Source organism: Chiloscyllium plagiosum, unplaced genomic scaffold, assembly GCF_037043375.1.
Source record: "Chiloscyllium plagiosum isolate Xiang-an unplaced genomic scaffold, Cpla_swu_hap1 HiC_scaffold_24, whole genome shotgun sequence".
Classification (NCBI taxonomy): domain Eukaryota; kingdom Metazoa; phylum Chordata; class Chondrichthyes; order Orectolobiformes; family Hemiscylliidae; genus Chiloscyllium; species Chiloscyllium plagiosum.
Genome location: NW_028270162.1, coordinates 42,947,037 through 42,971,719, shown reverse-complemented (window position 1 = coordinate 42,971,719; position 24,683 = coordinate 42,947,037). Strand labels below are relative to the sequence as shown.

General features: G+C 39.9%; 1 protein-coding gene across 2 annotated transcripts in view; it reads left to right on the top strand.

Annotated features, from left to right (window-relative positions):
• The window catches only part of taok3a (TAO kinase 3a), a 114,396-nt gene that overhangs the window by 55,103 nt on the left and 34,610 nt on the right, over nt 1-24,683 (top strand). For both annotated transcript variants that reach the window (XM_088000112.1, XM_088000113.1), the window contains exons 7-11: nt 2,370-2,466; nt 10,194-10,307; nt 10,969-11,060; nt 15,510-15,603; nt 16,016-16,097. In XM_088000112.1, coding sequence (XP_087856238.1) covers nt 2,370-2,466; nt 10,194-10,307; nt 10,969-11,060; nt 15,510-15,603; nt 16,016-16,097 — 479 coding nt within the window. The remainder of the gene's footprint in view (nt 1-2,369; nt 2,467-10,193; nt 10,308-10,968; nt 11,061-15,509; nt 15,604-16,015; nt 16,098-24,683) is intronic.

Genomic DNA, 24,683 nt, shown 5'->3' with positions numbered 1-24,683 from the left:
TTGGAAGTAATTCTGATGGACAGAAAGTATTCTGTATTTGACAAGGCAGGGATTAATGAAGCATAGTCAGTATGGCTGTTAAGGGGAGATGTGTCTGAACATCTTGATTAAATTTTTCAAAGAGGTGACCAGATATGTAGATGAGGTCAGTGCTTTTAATGCAGTCTATTTGGACTTCAGCAAAGCTTTTGATAAGGTCCAGCATGGGAGACTAGCAGCCAAGTCAAGAGTCCATGGAATCCAATGAAATTTGTCAAATTGAATCTACAATTAGTAGTTTTGGGAGGAAGACAGGAGACAGTGGAAGGGTCCTTGCTCTTTGTGATTTATATGAATGATTGATTTAGATTTGAAAGTAGGAGGGCTGCTCAGTAAGTACACATGATACAAAAATTGATGGGGATGGTAAAAAGTTGAGGAGAATAGCCTTCGATTACAGAAGCATATGGCCAGGCTGGCCAGATGAGCTGTTCAGTGGCGGTTAGAATTCCATCTGGCCAAGTGAGGCGATGCACTTGGGCGGAACAAACAAGGCAAAGGAATACATTAACAAATACATGATGGGCCCTGGGAAGCACTAAGGATCAGAGGAACCTTGCTATCACATACACTGGTCCCTTAACACTTTGGTTTAGGTGAATAGTGTTTGAGAAGACATGGTATACTTACCCTTAGCAGAAGTATAGAGTTTTAAGAACAGGAAAGTTAAACTGAAACTGTAAAATGTTAGTCCACAGCTAGAGTATTGTGTGCAGTTTGGGAATCTACATTATAGGAGGGGTGTGATAGTGCTGGAGAGGGTGTAGAGGAGGTTTATCAAGTTGTTGCTTGAGATGGTGTATTTTCTATCGAGAGAGAGGGCAAATTAGAGTTTTTCTTTAGAGCAGAGGAGGTTGAGAGAACATGTTTGACATATATAAAATTGAGAGGCATAGATGGAATAGGCAGGAGGAACTTTTCCCCTCACCTGGGGCAGGAGGGTTTCAAGGAGATGAGAGGGAAAAAGCTTCAGAGAATTCTGGGTATCTGGAACTCCCTATCTTGAAGGGTGCTGGAAGGAGAAACTCTTACAACATTTTAAGTATTTGGATGTTCAAGGTTATGCACCAAATGCTGCAAAATGGGTTTGGAATTATTAGATTTTTTTTTTACCAGTGCAGACTCAATGGACTAGAGGGCCCTTTTGTGCTGTAGATCTATCACTATATAGACAGGTCATAGTCTAAGAATAAGGGGTAAGCCATTCACGACTGAGATAAGGAACAATTTCTTCATTCCATTCTGAACCTGTGGGATTCTCTCCTACATGAAGCTGTTCGGGTCAGCTCATTAGATATGTTCAAGAGGGAGCTGGATGTTGCCCTTATGACTAAAGGGATCAAGGGGTATGGGGAGAGGGTAGGAGTGGGATACTAAGATTGCATGATGAGCCAGGATCATATTGAATGATTGTGCAAGCTTAAAGAGCTGAATGGGGTACTCCTGCATGTATTTTTGATGTTTCTCTGCATGAGTGGAAACACACTGCTGCAGAAGATTATAAATGTTTGATAGAGAGAGATGCTTGCTTGGGATATAAAGAAATGGCAGGAAATTCAAATTTCCTTCATTGCATTTGTGGCCATCAAATCATTACATCAATCCAAATAAATTGCCTTCTCTTGTTTCTGTACAATGCATCCTTCAGCCTTCTGTATTAACATTTTGATGTCTCATTCCTTTTGGAGTTCCTTGGCAGCAACCAGATGGAGGGTGGCACAAAGCTCATCTGCATATGAAGTTTTCAAAGACCACATAACTAATACTAATTCCTGTATTGTTTACTGTTTGCAAACTTCTGGCTCACCAATTTATGAATGACTGCCTTTTATAATATGACTAAGATAGACCTGTGGTACTGAAGCTATTTTGCTACATGCTGCAACATATTGGTGCACATATTAAGATGTGCAAAATTAAGTTCCATGCCACTGTATATCTGGTTAAAATTTTTGCTCACTTTGTTTGAAATATTTTTCATTTCACAGTATTTGCTTTAAAACTTCACCAGAAAGCAAAGACTAGCTTATTCACAATCCAGTCTAATTAAATGTTATTGAATTATGCTGCAGGTATATATTTGTGATCCTTTTCTTTTTGCTTTAAGTAAAATTCATCAAAGAATTATAAATATTTTGTTTATTTTCTACTGTTATTACATTTTTGTTTAGTGTCAATGTTTCAATATTATAAATTATTTAAATATACACAAGCATTCATGTTCATGTTTGGAATTTCAAGGCTGGCTTTCTTTCCAGGCTTTTGAATTATGCAGGTTTAATGGAATTGCCCAGAAAATGTTGTTTTCCAAAATTTATTTCCTCCAATAGTTCACAAGAAACCACTTCAGGAAGTGGAGATTGCTGCCATTACCCATGGTGCCTTGCAGGGGCTGGTCTACCTGCATTCTCGTAATTTGATACACAGGTGAGCTAATACAACAATAAGATAAATGAACATTGATTATATCATTAAGAAAATTCTTGAATTCCCTGTCCATATCGTGCAAGAGACATGTTAAACTGAATTCATTTTTGACCTGTTTCCAAATGTAGTATATTAAAGGCATTAACTCGTATATTAATGCTAATGTACCATTTGGAATGTTTGGATTAAATGTACTCCGTTTCATCATTGAATCTCTTTGGCCCACACCAACCTTCCGAGTAACCTACCCAGACCCATTCTCCTACCCTGACTAATGCACCAAACCTACACATCCCTGAACACCATGGACAATTTAGCATGGCCCAATCCACTTAATCTGCACATTAATCTGGCGCTGAGAGGCAGCAGTGCTATTTTTAGCACTATACCTTTGCTTATAGATTACACGATTGTGTAATCTATATTGTAGGTTTTTTTCTCACATCTGTTTGCTTTGCTAACTTCTACTGAGATCCTTGAATCCTTCTTTATATGTTTATTTTGAATTAATCTACATTATCAGTAATTGGCCAGATTTTCCAAGGATTGGCAACCATATGCAGACTGCCACCTTGCTCTTCATGTAAAGGAAGAACTCCACATTTCTGACAGATTTTAGTCAAAGCACCTTCAGAAGTGCAAGTCATATTTTTGTTCTGACAGGTCCATCTTTGCACAGAACATGAAAGCAAACCACGCCCCTTTGCACAGCAGTTAGTTACTGCAGTGTGGTGCTGGAGGTCAGGCAGCATCCGAATAGCAGGAGAATTGACATTTGGGCATAAGCCCTTCAAGAATGAGGTTCCTGATGAAGGGCTTATGCCTGAAATGTTGATTCTCCAGTTAGTTGTTCCACTGTGGTTTAAAGGCGCCATATCACAGGCAGCCACTTTGATAGCTTCTTGAAAAGGCTAAGTATACTAAGTAAGCATGATGTTAGACTGCTATGATGTTAGGGTGGGCCAGTGATGTTGGGTTCTGTCGACGGAAGGGACAGATGTGTGTGCCAGGTCAGTGGGGTTTTTGGTTTTAAATGGTCCGGAAGAAGTGTTGAGGCATTGTCGAATGATTTGGGAGAGGAAAGGATCAATTTAATGGTTACTTGTGAGTTAGAATAGGTATCTTATATACTAATACTTCCTGAGTAATCATTTACTTCACTGCTGTGGAACGCTTTGCATTACTTGATTGAAATGATGCTTTTGGAGGGTTCCATTGCCCACTGGAGTCTTCAATTACCGAGATAATTTCTTCAGAATCTGCAACACTGAAGATTCCATAAGGTCACCATAAGCAACTCTAGTCCATGTTGCAGAAAGGACTGTCGAGCTTTTGGATAATCTGGGCCAGTATTCTCAGTGCAGATTCTTGAATGAAGTGTTCTTGTTGAGAACAATGGGCACAAATGGTGGGTTTTTTTGCTTGTATGCTTGCAGTCATCACAATTATTAGCTTTGTCTTGTAATGCAAGAACCTGTTTCTTGTCACATGACAAAACTGGAGAGAACATTCTTCGGAAGATTCACCCTTAATTGACAAACGTTAAAAGTGAAGTGTTTCACCTTTTAAAATATTTCATCAGTTTGCACAAAAATAAATGAATTTCAGAAAATGTTATCGATACTACTGACTGGCTTGTGTAATTCTGTCCCTTTATTTGCTTCACAATTTTATTGTATTCAGATTAGCTGTTTAAGTCTGACTTGTTCATACAACAAGCATGTTGGTTATGCTTCCTAACATACTATTATTGAGATGTAAGAACTAGTTTGATTCCTGCAACTGTGCTGAATTAGCTTATCTAATTTCGATCAGTGGTAGGGTTGCTACAATCAGTACTGTGCTGCAGAAATGGAGAAGACAGAGCCTGAATAATATGCACATTGTTGGTAATTTGAGATTTGGCTTGAAGTTGTGCTGAAAAAGATAGCAGCTGCATCGCACCTTGGATATAACTAATCTCTATTTGGGCACAATATCCAATTTTAGTATTAGAACCGTAAACAGCCAGGAATTTTAATACTCTATCAAGTTTCAAACTCAAACTGTAGCAATCCGAGAAGGTAGCTCATCATACTTTTGAGAATCATGAAGAATGGGCAATAAAATGCTGGCCTAGCCAACAACGCCCACATCCCATGAGTGAATAAAAAAGTTGTCTTATACATTTTTAAGTAATAAATATTTGGCTTGTGTTAATTTGATAAGTATCTGCATGTAATGTATTGGAGGGCTTTGTATTCTACTGGAGCAGCACAGAAGAAGTCTGCAGAGTCGCAGTTGAGTCAGAAGTCCAAGAAAAACCAAACGAAAAGAAATTGTGACTGTGAGATAAGGTGGTGTAGAGTGTATGTTGTCTTCATGTTCTTGCAGTATATTGTAACGAAGGGCATAAGTTAATCTGATCGGAATAATTGTCATACATGTTTGTTTTGTGCAATAAAGGAGCTATTGATTGGAAACCCAACCAGCCTTTATTGTCTGACTATGGAAAGATTGAAGAACAATCATTAGAGGACACCCTTACTTCAGGATATGTGGGTGCAGGGAAATGTGCAGAGTAAATGAAAGGCAATATGTCAGCTTATCTGAATGAGAAATGCTCAAATGGTTATTTGGCTAAATGGATGCCGTTGAACCAAGGAAGCTATTGGTGACAAACCTGAATTTGTATCAGAGGTGCATAGATTATTTGCTTCACACCAAGGCAAGTTATATTGAAGAAAACTTTCCAGGATGGATAAGTTGCTTCAAGAATAGAAGCAGAAGTTTAAAAATATTTCCAGACTACAGGTGTAACTGCTGTCTGAGGTCATTCTTGAGATCATGTTCAATATGTATCAAAATTTTCAGGTGACCTGAGAGAATGGTTAAATTTAAGGAAGCCTGGAAACAATTTCAGGATGTACATTGTAATTGGGCAGATAGATGTGAAATAAAACAAACAAAGAATCCTGAGCAACGCAGCCAGGTTAGCAGCATCCGTGGACAGAGCAACAGTTCACATTGAGTCTAGTATGACTCTTAAGAATTTAAGAGTTTGAGGAGTCGTACTAGACTCATTGTTAACCATCTATTCTGTTTGTTTCTAATTGTCACAGTCTGCTGTATTTTGCTTTTTATACTATGGCAGCACACACAGGAAGGCAGATTATCACGTGAATAGCTATAAATTGAGGGTTCAATATGTGACTAGACCTGGGTGTCCTCTTGCACCAGTTGCTGAGGGTAAGCATACAGTTGCAATAGGCAGTAAAGAAGGCAAAATAGAATGTTTGTTCATAGTGGGAAGATTTGAATACAGGAGCAAGGTGGTCTTGATGTAATTGTATAGGACCTTTGGGACCACATCTAGAATATTGAATGCTTTGGTTTTGTGTATTTTAGTGAGAAAAACATGAGAATACAGTGAAAGCTTTTCCGCTGTTGCCGCAATCCAGTGCAATGTGAATAGTTTTAAGAATAAGAAAAAAAATCTAACTTAGTCCATTGGTCCTGAGCCAGCTCATCAATACAGCCTGCACTACCATTCCTCACCACCCCCTGAACACCTCCACCATCTTACCTCTGTCTGCACTGAACCCAACCAACTTTGAAGTCGTCATTCTTCAGGGGCAATCTTTTGCCAGTGGCCTGCGCTGGACCCGCCAATGTCAGTCACCTCTCTCACTGCTGGGCCCATCTCATCCGTGTGGCTGTGATGCCCTTTCACTGCCAGTGTCAGATCTAACCAACGACCGAAGTTGCAAATCCTCAGGTGCCACCTTTCACCACTGCGCCTGCCTCGTTGACCTCTCCACACATGTAGCAACCCACTGATTCCAATGCCAGGTCCTGGGCTCGCCCCAGGGGAAGAAAAGCAGGAGCTCTCTTGACACTACAGTGAAGCCCTTGCTTGGGCCACTCAAGTCGGCTGGCAGATGCCGTCAGGCTCAGGACAAGATAGATAAATGGGGACAAAAAGGATTCAGAGCAGATGAGCTCAGGCACAGGAGCCCTACTCTGCCACTATCTTGATGACATATTGTATACAGTCTTGGTTTCCTTATCTGAGGAAGGGTGCTCTTGCTATAGCGGGAGCATAGCTAAGGTTACAGACTGGTTAGGATTATATTCCTAAAATTAATTTAACTTGAGTTTTGTTGCAATACAGGATGTAATATGAGATAAAAAGAACAAAGGCATTATGTTCATAGGCAATGCACTTTGTCTAACCACCTGATCAATTCATAATTTTCTAAAAAAAAAGACAAAAGCAAACTTATGAATTATAGTTTGAAGGACTGTTAAATTCTTAAACAGTGTTTGCTCAACAGCAATTAAAACTACTTTAAAAGTTGGGATTGCCCAAATAATGCCTTTTGTTTGTGCGATACCCAAGACCATGCAGTTTATCCCTTTGGATAAAAGCAACATAGTGATACATAATCTTGCATGTTTTTATTTGCTTGTTTGCTGTTTTATCGGGCAGGAATTTGCAATTCAGCTAATTTTGTTTAACAAACACCTTTTTTGAGCAGTGCCATGTTAGATAAAACTTGCTTCAGTAATGAATGAAGTTTTAGGATAGTGAGCAGCTAGGTTTTAAGGAGCAACAAAAAGGAGGAAGGAAAAGTTTGAGGTTTCCAAAAATGAGTCTTTGCACCTATACGTTCACATTTTCCAGGAACAGAATCCTTGGTGAGATTCAAGGTGGATAGATTCTTGAGGCAAGGAGTTAAAAGTTGATTATTAGGAATAGGCAAGAACACAGATTTGACTTAAGGGGCTGAATAACCTGCTGCTCTTTGTAAAAATGGAGGGACAAAAATTGCATTGAAGTAATGCCAGAATTAGTGGAAAGCTGAGCATGGAATTACAATGTTAATGGATTTTTGACCTATGGTGGGATTTGTGCATGAAGGAACATTTAAAATTGATCATCTTTCTGCAGTGGAAACAATACAAGTCAATATGGGCAATGCAGGTTTGGATAGGTTGCAGAACTAGATGAAAATTGAGTGCTTGGATAATGGCTTTCCATTGTCTCTCATGCTGATCATCAGGGGCTTCTGTAATTTCATTAACGTGAATTTTATTGTATGAAATTATTGTCGAATTACACATTACAACTCGCGGTCACTGCCATCACTGGTGCCAGAAAATGTATTTTATTCTATATAACATCAAGAAACAACTTAAGATGTTGGATGTTGCAAAAAGTCTGAGCCTGACAACATTCCAACAATAGTACAGAAGATTCGTCTTGTAGAGCTTGCTGTAGCCCTAGCTAAGCTATTTCAATACAGCTACAACATGGCATCTATTATGAGGCAAATTGTTATCTGTTTCTTGTATACAGTTACAACACTGGTATCTAACTGAAAATGTGGAAAATTGCACAAGTAAATCCTGTACATAAAAAGCAGGATAAATCCAATTTGGCCAATAAAACTCTCCTGTGGTTAGAGTTATACATAACAACACATGGCAAGATAGTCATTTGTTATTGGAGGTCAGTCATCTCTGCTCCAGCGCATCTCTGAATGAGTTCCTCAGGGTAGTGTCTTAGGCCGAACTATCTTCAGCTCCTTCATCAATCACCTCCTCTCCATCATAAGGTCAGAAGTGCAATCTATGATCAGCATCATTCGCAACTGAAGTATTGGAGGAGTTCATATTCAAATGCAATAAAATCAGGCCCATATCCAGCTTGGGCTAGACAAATGGCAAGTAACCTTGGTGCCACACAAGTGCCAGGCTCTGACCACCACCAAAAGACAATCTAATCACTGTCCCTTGGCGTTCAATGGTGTTACTATCTCCTGACTCTCCCCACAACCAACATCCTCCGAGTTATTAATCAGAAATTCAACTGTACACACCACATAAACACAGTGGCAACAAGAGCAGGTCAGAGGCTAGGAATAATACTGCGAGCAACTCCCCCCAAAACAAAGCTTGTCCACCATCTCCGAGGCACAAGTCAGGAGTATGACTGGATGAGTGCAACTCTAATGACATTCAAGAAGCTTGACATCATCCTGGGCAAAGCAATTTGCCAATTGGCACTGTATCCATTGCTGCCTCCACTGACGCTCAGTAGCAGCAGTGTGTACTATCTAAAAGATGCGCTGCACAAATTTGGTAGAGATTCTCAGACAGTACCTTCCAAACCTATGGTTATTTCTATCTGGAAAGAAAAGGGCAACAAATATATGGGAATGCCAACTTCAAGTACCCCTCCAACCCACTCACCATCCTGACTTGGACATATATTGCCATCACTGTTGCTGGGTCAAAATCCTGAAATTCCCTCCCCAATAGCATTGTGGGTCATCTCATAGTAGATGGATTGCTGTGGTTCAAGAAGGCAGCTTACTGTCACTTTCTCAAGGGCAACTGGGGATGGGCAATAAATGCTGGCCAGGCAGCAACAACACTTCCACAAAATAAATAAATAAAAAGAAATTGTACAAAGCAGGACAAATCCAACCCACAGTTATCACCTCATTGGTCTACCCTTGATCATCAGCAATGTGATGGACTGAGTTAACAACACTGCTAATCAGCAGTACTTGTTTAGTAATAGCTAGCTCAACTACAATTGGTTTGGGTTCTGCCAGGCCCATTTGGCTCCTGACCTCATTACATCCTTCAGACAAATGTGGATAAACAAACTGAATTGCTGACAGGAGGGAAAGGTGTCTATCCTATCTGTAAGGGGTCCCAGAATGCCAATTGCGGGTATTCTTTAGGTTCGTGTACTAGGCCCAACCATTTTCAACTGGTTCATCAATGACCTTTCCTCCATTATAAGGTCATAAGTGAGGATATATGCTGATTGTGCCATTCTCAATTTGACATGTTGAAGCAGTCCATCTTCAAATGCATCAAGATCTGGATGGTATTCAGACTTGAGCTGACAACTAATATTCAGGCCACACAAGTGCGAGACAATGCCAAAAGCCAACATTACATAACCTAGCTATCACTCTGACAATCAATGACGTTAACTTCGTTAAATCAGTCACTATCAACATCTGGTTACCATGAACCAGAAGCAGATGCAGGAAGTCACAAATACTACAGCACATTTGTAAACATTTGCACTCGTGACCACCAATACACCGTAGTAGTAGCATGTACCATCTGCAAAATGCACTACAGAAATTCACCAAAGTTCCTTGCGTAGCACCTTCAAAACCAATTACACTACTGTCCAGAAGGGCAAAGGCAGCTGGTAAAGGAAACACCATCACCTGCAAGTTTCCATCCGTACTGCTCCTGTCGTACCTTGGAAAGATTTTGCCTTTACTTCACTGTTAACTTCACTGTACACGAAATGGACCACAGTGGTCAAGAAGGCAGCTCACCACCTTCTCAGGCAACTTGGGATGTGAAATAAATGTCAGCCAGTGAAGCCTTTGTCCCATGGACGAATGTAAAACAACAACTGGCTTTCATCTGAAGCAAAAACAAATTGCTAGAGAAACTCAGCAGGTCCAGCAGCATCTGTGGGGAGGAAGCAGAGTCCAGTGACCCATCAGCAAATACTGTTTTTGTTTTAGATCTGTGATAGCATTCCCTTAGCACTAGACTAAAATGTCACTCTTAGTTATGTGCTCAAACCTATGGAATGGGCCTTAAACTTCACTCTCAAAATTTTCTGATTAACCTAAGCTGATGCAAATCTAAAAATTAAACTTGGATCAAATTGGTGAAGTCTCAATTTTCTTTTTTTGCAGAGATATAAAGGCAGGAAATATTTTACTAACTGAACCAGGACAAGTCAAACTAGCTGATTTTGGATCTGCCTCTATAGTATGCCCTGCCAACTCATTTGTTGGGACGCCTTACTGGTAAGTTGAATTCAAATAACACTTAAGTTAGAATCTGACTCCTGTAAGAGAAATATCAGTGTTTTAGTTTTTTTAGCCCAGTCATAGTACACACCATTGTATTATAATTGCAGCAAAACATAACTATTGGTTTTCAATAGAGTTAATTACAAATTGGAAATCCAGGCTGTCCAGTGGCCAAAACCTGCAGTCCACAAAGGTCCTAGGTCACATCAGACGTGTGCTTTGAATTGATGGCCTTTATTAAAGTGACACTATGAGATGGTACAGTTGAAAGATGCAATTATAGAGTCATAGAGATGTACAGCATGAAAACAGACCCTTCGGTCCAACCCGTCCATGCCGAATCAGATATCCCAACCCAATCTAGTCCCACCTGCCAACACCCGGTCCATATCCCTCCAAACCCTTCCTATTCATGGTTTGGCTGTTTTTGCCACCATTAACAACAAAAAAGTTACTGACAGCAATTTTGATTTACTTACCCTGTTGGGAGTTTTTTAGTAACATAACTACGTCTGACTTAACTCATGAATTTGTGAAATAACATAATATTCCTTTAGTCCAGGTTTCGTTCTAAAGTTTTGTTCTTTGTATCAGCGAATATATTTGAATAATAGAGAATTTTACTTCAAAACAACTAATTGTGTCTGCTTAACAGGATGGCCCCAGAGGTGATCCTTGCGATGGACGAGGGGCAATATGATGGAAAAGTAGATGTGTGGTCTCTTGGCATAACATCCATCGAACTTGGTTTGTATTTAATGACACTTTTTATGAAATGTTTATTTAGTCATTGTTTTCAACTTATCTGTAGCCTTGTCAATTTGTATTGACAGACTGTTTTTTTCAAAATGAGTTGAAGCAACTTCAAGAATTTCAAAAATCTCTTTCAAACATGAGAATCTAATAAGTAATTTAAATTGTTTGGCATCCTTTGGTAATGTTCCTAAGTAATTGTCAGATGATTGTATCTCTCCTGCTTGCTGTATATTCTTTGCTGCAATCTGTATAATGGCTTCATCTTCAGATTTCTACCTGAATACATGATCTTTCTTTTATTTTGGGACACCAAGCTTCTGTTTGTGCATTACATCACTGTAAGGAGCAAATTGATGAATTGAAACTCTTAGTAAGTATTAGTTGAATCATTAGATGAATTGGAAAGGTGCTGATGCTATCACTTAATATGCAGTCATTACTATATTTTCCCTGCTGGCTTCTTGTGATCATAAGACTTACAATTGCCAGAGCTGGAACCACATAGTTTATCAACTACAACATTAAGGCGGTTCAGATGTTTTCCTAATTGTCTTGTTTTAAAAGAAGCAAAAAGCTTCAGCTGCTGTATCAGAAAATATTCTATGGTCCAAAAATCAAAACCGTATAATCTTCATCTAGGTGGGCATTTTTTTTTTGTCAGTGGACTTTCAACTGGGGAATCTGGCCTCCTTATTTTTTCATTAAATCAAAATCCATCAAGGTTGAACAAATGCTGAATGTTCTCTTTGCTTTAGTGCCCTTCCTATAATTAGTGAACCCAGAACTGTTGCAGTTTTCTTAACTGTACCTTGGTAATGTTATTACTACTTTCACTTTAAATTGTCTTACGCTGTTTCTAAAATGCTGTCGCATTTCTTTTAAGGTATTATATTACCAACATTTGCACTTAGAGGAAATTTGTTTTTGAACTTCCATTCCCATTATTTGGCATTTGTTCACTGTTGTTTCAATTTCTTGTTTTCCCCTTAATGTATTATGTAATGCTTGTGCACATTACCTGTTCTTAATCATGCTTATCCAGGATCTTTTACAATTTTGCCAGTGTTTGCCAAGCCAAGATGTTTTTGGTTTATCAGCTGGTTTCAAGCCCAAATCCTCTGGGGTACTGCACTTCCACACCTCAACTCTGAACAGTTCCTATTTTCTGATTCTTGTTTGACCAGCTCAGTTTTCTCCCTCTTGAGACAATAGACAATTAGACCTTGATGCTCATCTCTGCTGAATATCACAGAGTATGCTTTACTCTCGCAAGTCAGGATCTGCTGCACATGGTGCAGGGGGTCATGGCCTGTACCTCACATTGCAGATTATGGCACTGGGCTGAGAATATGCAAAAACTGCTGACTTGTTTTATTTGTTTACGGGATATAGGCTTTGTTGGCTGGGCCAGCATTTATTGTCTATCCATAGTTGTCCTTGAGAAGGTGGTTTTGAAATGGCAGATTGAACTATTCCAGTCCATTTCGCGCATGTGCTGTTGGAGAGTCACTCCCCAGATTTTGACCCAGTGACAGTGAAGGAACTGTGATGTTGTTCTGAATCAGTAGTGCGTTGCTTGGATGGATACTTGTATATCTGCTTGTTTTGTCCTTCCAGATGGTAGAGGTCCTGGATTTTGACTATGCTGCTGCAAGTGGTTTTACACTAATCTTGTTGATGATGCACACTGCTGCACTTGTCAGGCACAGGTGCGACAGTGAATGTTGAGGCTCATTAATTGAGTGCCAGTCAGGCAGACTGCTCTGACCTGGATCCAGCTTCTTGTGTTGTTGGAGTTGTATTAATCCACGCAAGCAGAGAATATTCATTCACCCTCTTTAGTTGTGCTTTATAAATGGTCGGCAAACATTGAAGAGATGTAGTGAGTCACTTGCTGCGGAATTCCTAACCTTGCAACTGCTTTTGTCGCCACAGTGATCTGTGGTTGGATTTGTTTTTTTTGATCAATGATAAGCTCCCAGAATGTTGGTAGTGGGACATTAACAATGTTAACGTCAACAATGATGGTTAGGTTCTCTCTCATTTGAGATCTTGGTGTTTGATTGGAACTTGTGTGATGCAAATGCCATTTGCCACTTTTCATCCAAAACTTGGATATTATCCATGTTTTGCTTTTATATGATTGTATGTTGATGTATGGAGAGCCTTAGTTTTGATTGGAAAAACTTCAGTGGAAGTGTCTGATCTGGTACACCGATTGTGTTGCAATCAGCGTGTGGCTGTATGTATTAAAGATGCAAGTTAGGTCTGATGAGCAAATTTGGCTGGTGCCAATGTCCTGATTATGGATGTTTCCAGAATATATGATGGCATAGTTTATTCTGGAGTAAAAAGCATTAGTTGCACCCCGCTCGTGGTAGCAGCAAAGCTTAAGTAGCTTCTGTCCTTGTTCTTTTTATCTTCCTGTGTTGTCTGAGGCAAGGGGCCATATCTTGTGGTCCACATCCATTTCTGGGTTTCGGAGTACGTTGAAATGTTTTGTCATGAATTCTGCATGTGGTGTCAAGCTCCTTGTAGAACTGGTCTTTCGTGCTCCACAGTGGAGCACAGTGTTACAGCATAGATAACAATCACTGTCTTCTACTCCTGTTCAAGTTTAGATGCAACAGAGGAAGCATATTCTGAACATTTTGCACATGTCCTCTAAATTCAGCCCATGCCACATTGGCTGAGTGACATCTCTCATGAGAGAGCAGTGTTCACAGATCAATCCATCAAGGACCCCATCGATCATTGCTATCTTATGAGCTTTATAGCCCAGCTCCATCCTGTCACTGTCCTTTGCACATGGTACTGATGTTCCAGATTGCTCTTTCAGAGAGCTTGAATCTTTCAGCTTGCCAGATAAGAGAACCAATAGACAGAAGTTGAGCAGACCACTCCAGTCCCAATTAATCAGTGAAGCAAGTACTCTGGTCTGCCAGCACTTCGCTAATTCAGGCTGCTAACTCAAGGTGGGTGGTAGCTGACTAGTGGACTGCGAAAGTCAATTTGAGACTTCCCCCAGCACCGGTTTTCAAAATCAATCAAGTTGGACTTATTATTTGTAACTGTTGTTTCTTCCATTCTGGTTGTTCTGCTGCAGAGAACTAACACAATGTCCACTTCAAGGTGCAAGCCTGGGAAAAGTTGATGAAGACCTTGAACGTGCCAATTATTATAGTACTCCTCTCAGCCTCTATTGGATTTGCTACCAATTTGGATGCAAGTGTGTCTGGAAAGATGACCTCTTTAAGCATTAGTCATTTAAGATCCACTTGATTTTTGATTTGGCTCGGGCTTTCTCCCATGAGCTTTAAACTCATGCCGACGTGGCAAAGGACTAGTTGTCCATAGTTTGCAGCTTGATTCATGATCATTTGGGTATTTCCACGTACTAGTTGCCACTCCATTGCATGTCGAGAAGCCCAACACCTCAGAATTTCTCTAAAACTTTATCCTGGAGCAACAAGGAATCCAATTATGTGCCATCCCAAGGATGTGCAGCAGAAGACATACCAATTGACAGGGAGAGACTTATGCATGTCTGACTTTTTTTTTAATATTGCTGCTAACCAGACATATCATTACCTCTTGCAAAAGCCTATTTGAACCTTGCAAATTGGGTAGTTTGTCTACTTCTAGTACAGCTGAGGTATGGAGTTCAGTGTAATTTGGAATTTTGTACGTCTTCCCTGGATTACTCTGATTCAATTAATTCTACTCTGGCTATAGAGTTGGGGAGGGAGGAAGTTTTCCATGAGAAATTAGCAGGAAATGGCTACCTTGAACCGTTGCAGTTTTGTGTAGAGATGGCCAATATTTAAAATTTGATTTTGTTCATATTGCAGGCAATCTATTTTTTAGTGCATATGAGGAACAAACCTTTGTATCTACCTGCTCTGGATAAGGAAAGTATTACTTGTTTTCGAAGCAGCAACTAGACACTTCATTGCTGGACAGGTGTTAGCAACTTTTTTCCTCCAAATACTTCAGTAGAATTGTCCCCTATCATCTTTTTGTCAGTGTACTCCAACCTCTGATTTGCTTTCAGCAATTTCTCAAGCAGTTACTTTTAATAAAATTAAGTTGGGACTTAAGATGTCTTTTTACAAACTGTTGTAAATCTTGAAAAATGCATTTTGCCATTTTCTCTTTCAATAACATGATTGCACAATACATTGAAGTAAAATTTAGCCATGTTTACAGAACAGAATTAGTGGCTTAATTTGATACCAGTATTTGAAAATTTGTATACGCTTAATAAGCCTTTTCCCCTTTATATGTTTACCATTGAAAAGATCTTTACGAGGTTGAACAGGTGATCTTAGAATAGGATTACTCTCTATGACAACAGTTCTTATCCATATGGGTTTATTACTGGCTGGGGTGGATATAGAGCAACTTCTCAACATGCACTTACTATTGTCTTTTTCTTAGCTGAACGCAAGCCACCTTTGTTCAACATGAACGCAATGAGTGCCTTATATCATATTGCCCAGAATGAATCTCCAACACTTCAGTCAAATGAGTGGTAAGCTTTTATTGATGGAATTATCAAGTCACCTGTTTGTTCATAAAACTAGCATTTAACATGATATTGGAATATTTAAATATTTGCAATTGATTTAGATTTCACTTCTGAAATTCCGATAAGTTGTCTGATGAGCTCAGAACTTCTATCTATCTTTGTTCAGTGTCTGCTACAAAATAATGTTTGTTCATCTCTGATTATCACTTCAGAATTTTACAGTTTCAATTAGCTGATATTTTACATGATAAAGAAATTTAAAAATGATAGTTATTTTGTGATTTTGAATCTGACAGGTCAGTATAATTGTGCTGTTGAATGAATCCTGAAAGCAGTAGTCCATTTCAAAGATTTCAGGAAGACATTGCAGAAAATGTCTGTTAATGCTTCTATCTTTTGGATTTTTATTTGGTAGGTCTCAATTTTTTAGAAGTTTTGTGGATTACTGCCTGCAGAAGATTCCGCAGGATCGACCAACATCATTAGAGCTTTTGCGGGTAAGAAGTTCAATACTTTCTGTCGTGCTGATCAATTATTCTCAATTTTGTTTGATTTCAATTACTGAAAATTAGTTTAAAAAAAAATTCAATTAGTCGATCATTAATTTTGGCATAAAGAATTTGAATCTCAATTGTATCTGGATGATTCACCAGTTGTGGTATTTGAGTCATGCCAGTGTTCAATCAAACTTTTTTAAATATTGAGTTTGCTTAATAACTTAACGTAGATATATCAATCGATATTTAAGTCCAGGATGCTTTTGCTATGTTAAGGACCTATGTAATCACCATTTAAAATCATTTTAAAAACAAAATTAGGTTCTGCCTTTGACTTGTTAATTCTGTGGACCAGGATTCTATGTAGTGACTGGTTACTACTTTATGTTCATTCATGTTCTGAAAACAATGCAATAATGTAGATTGCTTTCCAAGATAAACTTAAGCATAGCAGCAGTTATTGCTGTTTATTCACTGGATTATTTAAAGGCTTATAAGACTAAGCTAAAATATGTGGTGAATACTGTAGATGTTCTTTGAATTCAGAATTAAAAATAATTAAATTAACAATTTGTAGCTGTTTATTTGAAAAATTGAAAGCATCTCATTTTGAAGCATTTGTGAGTCAATTAAGTTCATTATTTCCTATACCAAACTGTCTAATAAATTATGCATTTCTTTTTACATGAAAAATGGCAACTACATTGCACTTGTCAAAAGATGTTCTACTTTCAGTGCTTTTTGTACTCCAGTGCAGTCCATTTCTCAGATTTATGGTGCACTTTGGCTGACGCTATATCTTTTTTGAAATTGGTATAATCTCTCCATACTCTAATAGCATTAAAGGCTAAAGTATTCTATTCTTGGCTGCAGTGTCACCCATTCATTTCTTGAAATACCTAATGAAATCATTGTACAGTTTGACTTGGTCAGCCTTTTCCTGTGTCAGTTTGTGATCAGTTTTTAAACTGGTAATCTCCCAAAGGTTAATCTTAAATAGAAATGTTGCATTTTAATAGTTTACAGGCATTTCATGTTATTTTAGTACAAGGAAAGCAGAATGGGAGAGTTGAGTTTTGAATAAGAAACAATGCATTTGGATAAAGTGAGGACTGCAGATGCTGGATTGATTCAAGTCGAGAGTGGGGTGCTTGAAAAGCACAGCAGGTCAGGCAGCATCTGAGGAATGGGAGAATCGACGTTTCAGGCAAGAGAGTTAATTCTGCTGCTCAACAGATGCTGCCTGACCTCCGTGTTTTTCCAGCACTGCAACCTTGACAATGCATTTGGACATGAGTTTAAGTACTTCTATTTTGGGAAATTTAGAGTTTCAAAGTAAAGTTGGTTCCTTGTGAACTGCTGAACAAAAATTGTAGATTGAGGTGTTACCATGTGAACAAAGTAGTGCTAAGTAACCTCTTGAATTCTGAATCATATTGGTAGTTTCTTTTGATTATTGTATTTCATAAAATATTAGTGTTTGAAGACATTTTACACTAAGTTAAATTTAAATTTTTCAACTTTTAAAGTACCTAATTGTAAAATTTCTCCTTTTCTGCATAGTGGTGGCATGCTGTGAATGTTAATGGAAGGAAGGTTTCAGATCATTTGCTGTGATTAGTTGCTTTGAAGACTAGATCAGTTTATCTATTTATGAAGGATGTATCTTTTTATATTACAATTAGCTTGTCATCTATTTAATTAAACTATTTCCTCAAAGGGCAGCTAACAGATTTTAAGCTGTCCTCACTTTACAATGTTTCAATGTCTGAGTTAACATAGAAACACGGAAATCTTGTTTGGAAGGAGACCATTTAGTCCAACGCATCTGTGTCTGCTGATTTAATTCCACTTTCCAGCCTGAGGTCAGTAGCTCTGTAGATTTAGCATTCAGAGATCCTTTACTTCAAAACCCTGAGGGTTTCTATTCCCAACACCTTTCTCAGACAGTGAACAGCACAGCGTTTTGGGGAAAAAAAACTCTCCTTAACACCTCCCTAATCCTTTTGACACCTATTTTAAAATCTGTGTGCTCTGATTATTGACATCTTGATATCACTTTTTTCAACCCCACATAATTTTATACAGCTTAAACACATTCTGTTGCTGTCCCAAAGAGAACCTCAGGTTATTTGATTTTTCCTCTTGACTAAAATTCTTCACTCCTGACACCATTCTTGTAAACTTTTTCTCCTTTCCAATATAATAATTTTCCTGTAATGGGGTGACCAGAATTGTGCACTGTACTCTAGCTGTTGTGCAACTCCTGTTTTTCCATAATTTCCTTATCCTTGTAGGCTGTCTCCCAATTGCAAATTGATTCCATTGAGTTTGTGTGCAAGTCATTTTGTGCGCAAATCAGAACACAATACAGGACAAGATAAAATAACTGTTTATAAGTACAAGGAAAAATTCACATGTCAGATCTTTAACATTAACATTAATTTTAACGCACCCCTGTATGGGGACGCGTTCATATCTGAAGTGGTGTGCTGTGTTCTTGATTCCCCAGCCAGGGGAAACAATCTCTGTGTAAACCATGTCAAGCTTCCTCGGAATCTTGTATGTTTTGACAAGATAGCTCCTAATTCTTTTAAACTCCAGGGAGTTGAAGCCTGATTTCTTAGTCTGCTCTCGTGGTACAATCTTCACTGGACTGCCTCCAATGCCAGTTGTGCCATTCTTTTAATATGGAAACTGAAGCTTTGTACAGAACTATATACACTTTTGAGTGCTGAGCTCTGTGGATGCAACTGGAAACCGCTTTCTAATCACAGAAACTTCTATTGAACATTACTCTCTGATTTCTTTCACTTCACAATTTTGAATTCAACTTAGGTGTAGATCCTACAGACTTGGTCAAAAGCCTTGCAAAAGTGCATGTAGACTACATCAAAGGTTAACTCTTCAAAAAATTATTGCAAATCTGACAATAAGTCCATGCTAATTGTTCTTGATTTAATTTGTACCTTCTAAATGCTTTATACTGTACCTTATGGGAAATTAGAAAATTCTAAGTGTTTCGCTGACTGACCTGTCATTATTCAAAAAGCCCTTCACCACCCACATTAGGAAGCAATCACACAATGTTAGCAGTACTCTTGTCCATACCTGTGGATGATTTGTAAGTGATAGAATCTCCACTTTTGTTCATTGCAGGATGCTCATACCAAAGAGGCCTGTCAAAGATGTTAAGTCCCCCTCCAACATAGATTATTGTATCCAAGATTTCACATTCCTCCTTCACTATAGTATCTGCGTCTGCTCCTTCTTTTGTGAGGATGAGATAGAGAACAGCAGTTGGGCAGATGAAGAAATAGAAAAGTGGTGAGCTTGGCGGGGGTGGGGGGGGGGGGGGGAAACAATGTTGCTAATAAGGACCATTGAGGTGAAAATGCGGCAAAACACAGCCCACATCATGCCAAGACCTGGAGTGTGGGAGAAAGTGCTCAGGCACTCAAATATTGAACACTGAATCCTGAGGGCTGCAGAGTTCCCGAAGAGAAAATGAGATGCTGTTCTTCCCGTTTGTACTGAGCCCATCTCAAGATTGAAATATAGCCCAGAAAAAAAAATGGCAAGCAACTGGAAGCTTACGATCATTTTTGCAGACAGATCATATGTGTTCCACAAAGCAATATTGTGTTTTGTCTTGCCAATATAGAGCAGACCATATTGTGAGCAGCAAATCCAGTTGACTACTAGATTGTGAAATGCAGGTAAATCACTTCACCTGCAAGGTATGTCTGGGGACTTGGATAGTGAGGAGGGAGGAAGTTAATTTGCAGTAGTTACACCTGTAGTTCTGTTCGAAGGTGCCATGGGGGTGTGGAGAGGTTTTGGGAGCCAGCCATGGTGTCTTGGACAGAATGGTCTCTGCAGAAACCTAACAGAGGGGATTTTATCTGGTTTGGCATCCCATTGGAGGTGGCAGAAACGGTGACTTGTGATCCTTTGGGGAAGCTGGTGGGTCGAAATTGAGGATCGGGGGAACCTATTGTGGGAAAGAGGAAAAAAGGTGAGGGCAGAAGTGCCAGGAGTGGCCTAGACACAGCTAAGGCCACTGTCGGCCAAGGTGGTGGAGAATCCCATTGGTTCAGGAGAAAGATTTGTGTTTCTGAGGCCCCCTGCAGAAGATCGCATCAGATGAAATGTGATTGAGATGGAGCAACTGAAAGAATGGAATGGAGAAATTACAGGAAATAAGGTGTGAGAATGCATCATCCAGGTAATTCTGGGAGCCGGGATATTTGTGGTGAGCCTATCCCCAAAAATAGAAATTGGTGTGGATGAAGGGAAGAGGAGAGTCAGATGAAGTCGGGAAAGATGAGAAAAAGGTTGAAATTGGAAGTGAATTTTTTTTTTTTGGCAGCCTTTCAGTAGTCCCATGTACCCAAAGGGGGTGCTGTCTTTTATGGGTCCTTTGAAAATTCATTGTCGCTAGGTGTTGGTCACGTGACCAATAATGGTTTTGTCAACCCAGACTGGTTTGGAAGGCCATAGAATTACCCCGCAATAGGAAATAGATGCTGGTCCTTGGCATTTTTATGTAGATCATTGTTTTGCTTAGCTTGCTTGTTATGGAACATTAATCTTGGTGACCATTGATTCTTGGGGGTAGAATTCATACAATAGCAGTTGCGAATTTTAAGGATAACGTTAGATAATCACTTGTAGGCAAGACTCCCATCCCAGATGACTGAATTAGGAATCTTCCAGAAGCTTGAGACATTATGTTGAATAGATAAAGGTCACTTGATTCTTGGCAGCCATTTTAGTAACTTTTGGCATCCATTTTTAACAAAAGATGTTTCTAGAGTCTTCATAATGAGCTTGATCGTTGGCATTGGAGTAGGTCTAATGTTAATTGCATCCAAAAGTGCCACTTGGCCACCTTGATTGTATTCTGAGCCCTTGTCACTTCTGAGTGCTTTCATCTTACCCTGCTGTCGTGGATTCAAAGCAGTGCAAGGGAGGTGAAGCAATGGGAAAGCCCATCAAAAGTAGCAACAAACACCACAGATTAACACCGTTAAGAGTAATGAAACCACTTTAAAACATAGAACATAGAACACGACAGCACAGAACAGGCCCTTCAGCCCACGATGTTGTGCCGACCACTGATCCTCATGAATGCACCCTCAAATTTCTGTGACCATATGCATGTCCAATAGTCTCTTAAATGTCCCCAATGACCTTGCTTGCACAACTGCTGCTGGCAACGCATTCCATGCTCTCTCAACTCTGTGTAAAGAACCTGTCTCTGACATCCCTTCTATACTTTCCTCCAACCAGCTTAAAACTATGACCCCTCGTGTTAGTCATTTCTGCCCTGGGAAATAGTCTCTGACTATCGACTCTATCTATGTCTCTCATTATCTTGTATACCTCAATTAGGTCCCCTCTCCTCCTCCTCCTTTTCTCCAATGAAAAAAGTCCGAACTCAGTCGACCTCTCTTCACAAGATAAGCCCTCCAGTCCAGGCAGCATCCTGGTAAACCTCCTCTGAACCCTCTCCAAAGCATCCACATCTTTCCTATAATAGGGCGACCAGAACTGGATGCAGTATTCCAAGTACACTTTAGGTACAATACAGCATTTCATTATTTTTAATTCCCTTTAACCAGCAAATATTTTCACTTTTGAAAGAGTAATTTAATTTAAAATGTTCCTTAAAATGTCATTGTTCTTCACAATTCCAGGTATTATAATTTTGTTTCAAAGTTCATTCTTATTTTTTTTAGTAGTCACTTCAGGAGTTAGAACAGTGGGAATGGAGTGTAGGGCAGTGGAATGATCATCCTGCAGAATTTGGGAAGTAAGGGTCACTACTAGTGTCTCTGCTGACTACATCTGTGGGAAGTGCACCCAGCACCAGCTCCTCGAAAACCGTGTTAGGGAACTGGAGCTGGAGTTGGATAAACTTCGGATCATTTGGGAGGCAGAGGGGGTTATTGACAGGACTTCGAGAGGTAGTCACTCCCCAGATAAAAGACAGATGAGTGACAGTTCGGGGACAGAAAGGGAACTGGCAGGCAGTGCAGGGATCCCCTGTGGCCATTCCCCTCAACAATAAGTATATTGTTTTGGATACTGTTTGGGGGATGACTTACCAGGGGAAAGCAGAGGGGCACCTGCTGCTCGAAGGGAAGGGGAAAGAGGAGTAGAGTAGTAGTCATTGGGGATTTGATAGTTAGGGGGACAGATAGGTGGTTCTGTGAGGAGAGAGACTCGCGGTTGGTGTGTTGCCTCCCGGGTGCCAGGGTCCATGATGTGTCTGATCGTGTTTTTCGGATCCTTTGGGGGGAGGGAGAGCAGCCCCAAGTTGTGGTCCACATTGGCACCAATGACATAAGTCGGAAGAGAGATGGGGACTTGAGGCAGAAATTCAAGGAGCTAGGATGGAAGATTAGAGCTAGGACAAACAGTTGTTTTCTCTGGTTTGCTGCTACGTGCTAGTGAGGTGAGGAATAGGGAGAGAAAGGAGTTGAACAAGTGGCTACAGGGATAGTGCAGGAGGGAGGGTTTTGGGTTTTTGGATAATTGGAGCTCTTTTTGGGGTAGGTGAGACCTCTACAAGCATGATGGTCTTCATCTAAACCAGAGAGGTACCAATATCCTGGGTGGGAAATTCACTAAAGCTATTAAGGTGGATTTAAACTAATACAGCGGGGGGATGGGAACCAAAATTGTAGGACAGGTACAGAAGAGGATGAGAGTAGGGAATTCCCAAATCAAGTATCTGACACGGCAAGCGAGAACCTGGTTTGAAGTGTGTGTACTTCAATGCGAGAAGCATCCGAAATAAAGTGGGTGAACTGGCAGCGTGGGTTGGTACCTGGAACTTCGATGTTGTGGCCATTACGGAGACATGGATAGAGCAGGGACAGGAATGGCTGTTGCAGGTTCCAGGATTCAGATGTTTCAGTAAGAACAGAGAAGATGGTAAAAGAGGGGGAGGTGTGGCATTGTTGATCAGGGACAATATTACAGTTGTAGAAAGGATGTTTGGGGACTCGTTAACTGAAGTAGTATGGGCTGAGGTTAGAAACAGGAAAGGAGAAGTCACCATGCTGGGAGTTTTCTATAGGCCTCCGAATAGTCCCAGAGATATAGAGGAAAGGATAGCAAAGATGATTCTCGATAGGAGTGAGAGAGGCAGGGTAGTTATCATGGGGGACTTCAACTATCCAAGTATTGACTGGGATCACTACAGTACGAGTACTATAGATGGGCCAGTTTTTGTCCAGTGTGTGCAGGAGGGCTTCCTGACCAGTATGTAGACAGGCCGACAAGGGGCGAAGCCACTTTAGATTTAGTACTGGGTAACAAGCCTGGAAGATTTGGAAGTAGGTGAGCACTTTGGAGACAGTGATCACAATTCAGGTTTACTTTAGTGATGGAAAGTGATAGGTGTACTCCACCTAGCAAGAGTTCCAGCTGGGAGAAGGGAAATTATGATGCAATTAGGAAAGATTTAGGAAGAGTAGAATGGGGAAGGAAACTGCAGGGGATGAGCACATTAAAAATGTGGAGCTTATTCAAGGAAAAGCTCCTGTGTGTCCTAGATAAGTATATATCTGTCAGGCAGGGAGGAAGATAAAGAACGCGTGAGCCGTGGTTTACTAAGGAAGTGGAATCCCTGGTCAAGAAGAAGGCTTATGTTAGGACAAAATGTGAAAACTCAGTTCGGGCACTTGAGGGTTACAAGGAAGTCAGGAAAGACCTAAAAAGAGAGCTCAGAAGAGCCAGGAGGGGATGTGAGAAGTTGTTGGTGGATAGGATCAGGGTTAACCCTAAGGCTTTCCGTAGGTATGTCAGGAATAAAAGAATGACACGACTTAAATTAGGGCCAATCAAGGATAATAGTGGGAAGTTATGTGTGGAGTCAGAGGAGATAGGGGAAGCACTAAATAAATATTTTTCAACAGTGTTCACTATAGAAAATGAAAATGTTGGTGAGGAAAATACAGAAATACTTGCATCTAGACTAGAAGAGATTGAGGTTCACAAGGAAGTGGTATTAGAAATACTGCAGAGTGTGAAAATAACAAGTCCCCTGGGCCAGATGGGATCTATCCTAGGATCCTTTGGGAAGCAAGGGAAGAGATTGCTGAGCCTTTGGCACTGATCTTCAAATCATCATTGTCTACAGGAATAGTGCCTGAGGACTGGAGAATAGCAAATTTGTTTCCCTTGTTCAAAAAGGGTCGTAGAGACAACTCTGGTAATTACAGACCAGTGAGTCTCACTTCAGTTGTTGGTAAAGTGTTGGAAAAGGTTATAAGACAGAGGATATATAACCATCTAGAAAAGAATAATCTGATCAGGGACAGTCAGCACGCTTTTGTGAAGGGTAGGTTGTGCCTAACGAATCTTACTGAGTTTTTTGACAAAGTGACCAAACAGGTAGATGAGAGTAAACCGGTTGATGTGGTGTATATGGATTTCAGCAAGGCGTTCGATAAGGTTCCCCACATTCGGCTATTATACAAAATGCGGAGGAATGGGATTGTGGGAGAAACAGTAGTTTGGATAATAATTGGCTTGCTGAAAGAAAACAGAGGGTTGTAGTTGGTGGAACAT